This window comes from Gavialis gangeticus, unplaced genomic scaffold, assembly GCF_001723915.1.
Source record: "Gavialis gangeticus isolate Ggan-Ray unplaced genomic scaffold, GavGan_comp1, whole genome shotgun sequence".
In the NCBI taxonomy this organism is placed as follows: domain Eukaryota; kingdom Metazoa; phylum Chordata; order Crocodylia; family Gavialidae; genus Gavialis; species Gavialis gangeticus.
Window position 1 is genome coordinate 38,096,592 of NW_017729004.1, and position 4,061 is coordinate 38,100,652.

Below are 4,061 nucleotides of genomic sequence, written 5' to 3' on the forward strand. Positions count from 1 at the left end.
ATTATTTTCTAGTGTAATTCTATTGCAGCCATCAATTCTATAATATAAATGAATGGAAGCCAATATATTTGCCTTGCTTCAAACACTGGCAATACAAAACATATTCATTATAAATAGCTTTACAGGATAAGCTGCCTGAGAGGGAGAAGAAACAAGTGACAAGACCTCAAAGACAAAATCTTAAAGTACTTGAATTTGCCTGCTACCACATTTCAATACAAATGTTTGCTCATTAAATTTGACACTTTGTGCAGATATAAAATAGAAGATACTTTTATTTGAGCTCTAACAGCAAATGCTATTCAGATTAACAAGGAAGAATTAAATTGAATCACAAATGAGGAAGACTGTAGGTAGAGACATATTCATACACAGGCATAATATGTTTTTATAAAAATGTATGTCTTTAGGCACAGTTGAAGACCAATGCTAACAAGTATGGGGGAAAATGCTAACCAAGGGAAAAAATAACAGATTTTTTATCTTAAAGTGGTTTTGTCTAAAATAATTAAGATAAATGAAGTTTATAGGTTACAGCTTTGATTGCTGACAAAAGTATTTTTAACCATGCCTGAGAACATATCAGTCTAAGCCATTTCAGTAAACGTGGCAGATTCTTGAAGGCACTTGGAATACGCAATGCCACCCAGCATCCTAGAGAGATTCCTGAGTTTGTTTGGTTGTTTGGTTTTTTTTTTTTTTTTATTAAAAATATTTTTTGGGAGAAAAAATGACTTTTTGATTAAAATGAAGAAAAAAATATTCAATTAGGGTAAAAATTTCAGTATTTTTTAAAAAAATACTTCAAAAGTGAAAATTTTTGTTTTTCAATTTTTTGATAAAACTAAATACAGGAAATTTACATAAAAACTGATTTCCTCCAAAAATTTTCCATGGAAAACAATTTGTGTGTTTTGATCAGCTCTAATCTCACCATAGAAATGGTACATTTACTCACTGGGATTGATCCAACTAGTCCTGCTGCCAGCAATCTTAAGCATTCAAATGGGCTGAGGAATGAGATAGGGGCCAAATTTATTGCCTCAACCAGCAGTGCTTGCTGGATCAGTGAATGGCTGGGGCGGAGAAAACAATGGTGTTCTGCCCCATTTCTCTGGATCCCCAAGAGGAATTCTGATCGTAGGCAGAATTCCTCCAGGGGCTCCTCTTCTAGCACCCCTAGCATGACTTCCCACAACAAGAGCTGTAGCTTAAAGTTTGTTCATCCAATGGACTTCAGGATGTATTACTGCCCCTCTTTTTGTCTAGGGCTTTCCTTAGATCAGACATGAAATCTAGTTGTCCACCTTCAACCCCAGTGGACTTTGTCTCCCCTACTTGTCCAGTATTCTCTTGCCTTTTTGGAGCAGGTGGACCAGGCTTCCCTGTCAGTGGTAATGGTTTACTGGTGCCAGAAGCTGGTGGAGATGGAGGTGGAGGTGGAGGTGGAGGTGGAAGGGGTGGTGCCAGATCTCCAGTGCTGTTGCTAAAGGAAGGTGGTGGAGGGGGCACAAAATCAGGAGGAGACTCGTAGAAGTCAGGTGGTGGGGGTGGCAAATCACTTCCCATGTCAGGCGGTGGTGCTGGAAATGAGATAGGATCCGATAGGGAAGCTGTGCTGCCTCGCTTGGCTTTTGAGGGCAGACAAGGTGAAGATACAGTTGCTGAAGATCGCCGTTGAGGTGGGGGTGGAGGTTGCAAGGCCTGTTTAGCTTGGGGGTTCTGTGGCCTGATGGTTGGCTGTGCTGAACTAGAGTTGTTGACAACATTTGGTTTCTTTTCCTTTAATAAGCAGAGTGAAATGGTCAAAGGGCTGGTGTTATGGGAAGAATATACATGAACTAACGTTTCTGTCACATGATTTGAAATGGCATGAACATGCACAAGATATTTTCAACATTTTTTACTACCACAGAGCTAACAGAAACCAGAAAGTGTTTGAGCCAGGCCTCCCTCAGCATAGCATCACAGTGGGAAAGGTGGCAGATGGTCTCTGAACAAAGCTTCCTATTGTCAGCATCTGCTGGGGGTTCCAATTATTCTTTTTGATTATGGGGTGATAGATAAAAAAAACATTTTGCAGTACCAAGCACTTCTCCCTTTAGATTTCATTATTTCTGTGGAGACTGACAAAAGCCAACAGCAGGGATGATTTATTTTATAAAAATGCATGAGAAGCTCAGTGTATGGTACTGATAGGAGAAGCAGTGGGCAAACTGCAAAGTGTGCGACTGTATCACTGCATCCTTCTGGATCCACCCCTGCCTCTGAAGGACAAGGACAGAACTTTCCCCTTGCTGAAGGCCACCTTTGTGCTGGCAGAAGCTTTCACTTCAGTTTGCAGTGGCAATAGGACATTACAGAAACAAAAAATCCCATTGAAGTTTGAATAAACTTTCAGTAGAAGCTCTGTCCTTATAGCTTTTTCACTCATGCCTACAGGTAAACTATATTAACTGCATTATAGTTATTGGAGGACTCATCCATACAGATTGTCCCTGAGTTGGGGGGAAATAAAGCAGGCATGGGTTATCTGCCTCTCTTTCCTATGTTATAGTTATGTTCTCTTCTCAAGATGTTATTCCTATTTTTAATTTTTTTTAAAAACTAATGTTAAAATAATGAAAACACCAGCTGTCTTCAGTGGATTGTGACATTTAGCTATCCTGGCATACCATGGCATTGCATCATCCATGGGGATACCAGAGGTGAACTCTGTCTCTGGGAGCAGGGTCCATCTTCATGCCCCTGGGAGTGGGGTTTCAGTATACATGCTGCGTCTTCTCTTGAAATGGGGTAGTGGGTTCCCTTCTGTGTGTCTGTTCAGCTTTATAAGTCATTGAAGATTGAAGCAGGGCTTTGGGTCTTTGGTCTTGATCTGGGGGCAAAGAGGAAAGTCTGCTACTGCTGCTCTTGCACCCAGATGAGGACCAGTAACTATCTGCTGTGTGTCCTGCCTTCTGTTCAAGTAAGATTTACCTTCTGTCCACTTTCCAAAATATGGTAAAAATGACCAGAACCCTTTAAGCTCTAGAAACATTCATCCCAAAAAGGTAATGTGTGCAGGTCCTTTGATTGCTTCCTTGAAGCAAAAGTGAAGGCAAATACCCATCATACAAGTTAAGAAAAATAAAGCATTGGTTAGCGGTCATTAGGAATGTGTTTGCTTTGGCTGAATGTTACCCAAACAATCATTCCCAGTGTGCCTGCTAGTCCATATTCTGAAGATTAACACAGCCCAGTTGGCAAAACCTGAATGTATTCCCTCTTCAGTGTGGGTGGGTTTTTTGACCCCAGGAAATTCCAGGGTCAAAAAAACCTGTGTGGAAAAAAAGCAGGGTGGTGCATGTGGTGGCAGTGTGCACTGCCCAAAACTAGAGACTGGCCCACCAGAGCCATGCTCCAGCTGCCAGCCAGGCTCCCAGCTGCAGGAATGCCATGGCTACAGCTTTCCCAGCCCCGAAAACCCCAGGTAAGGCTGTTGGAGGCAGCAGAGTTGCTGGCCCCAGCCTCCCCTACTGCACCTGGGGTAACCTGCCACACATCAGAGCGTGCATGGCACAGGCATTCCCCAGGGACAAGTAGCAGTGACACGCAGCAGTGACACAAGGTGTGCCGCTGCTTCTTGTCCCCAGAGAGACAAATGTCTGCGCTTGTGTGGACACTGCCACCGTGTCTCTGTGCTGTGAGGAGGGAACTTGGGTGGCTGGCTTCTACTGCTGTTGCCCAGCAGTTCTTGGCTTTTGTACTGTGTACATGTTTCATATGTATTGCAGAGTTTAGGAGCGGTAGGGTGGCAGCAGTCGGAAGAGTCAGTTATCCACTTTTTCAGACAACAGAATGGTCGCTCCACCATCACTATCTCTTAATACTCTAGTGCAAGGGTGGCCAACAAGTGGCACAGGTAGCTTCTGTGTATAGCACATGGCAGATTGAGTCAGGCAATACAGCAGCAGATTGGGCAGACCACAGGGAAGGATGAAGGAAGCAGAACAGTACATCAGACAGAGAGCACAGTGCTGGAAGCAGAAAGAGCAAGCAGGAGAAGGAGGTAAGAGTGG

The 4,061-nt window shown here is 43.1% G+C and overlaps 1 protein-coding gene across 3 annotated transcripts in view; it reads right to left on the bottom strand.

The window, feature by feature from the left end:
• Positions 1-255: 255 nt before the first annotated feature.
• The window catches only part of APBB1IP (amyloid beta precursor protein binding family B member 1 interacting protein), a 128,291-nt gene continuing 124,485 nt past the window's right edge, over positions 256-4,061 (bottom strand). For 2 of the 3 annotated variants that reach the window (XM_019508253.1, XM_019508254.1), the window contains one exon: positions 256-1,782. In XM_019508253.1, the coding sequence (XP_019363798.1) occupies positions 1,237-1,782 (546 nt within the window). In that variant the 3' untranslated portion in view covers positions 256-1,236. Of the gene's footprint in view, positions 1,783-1,966; positions 2,127-4,061 lie in introns of those variants that run through there. The other variant, XM_019508255.1, reaches the window with a different exon arrangement.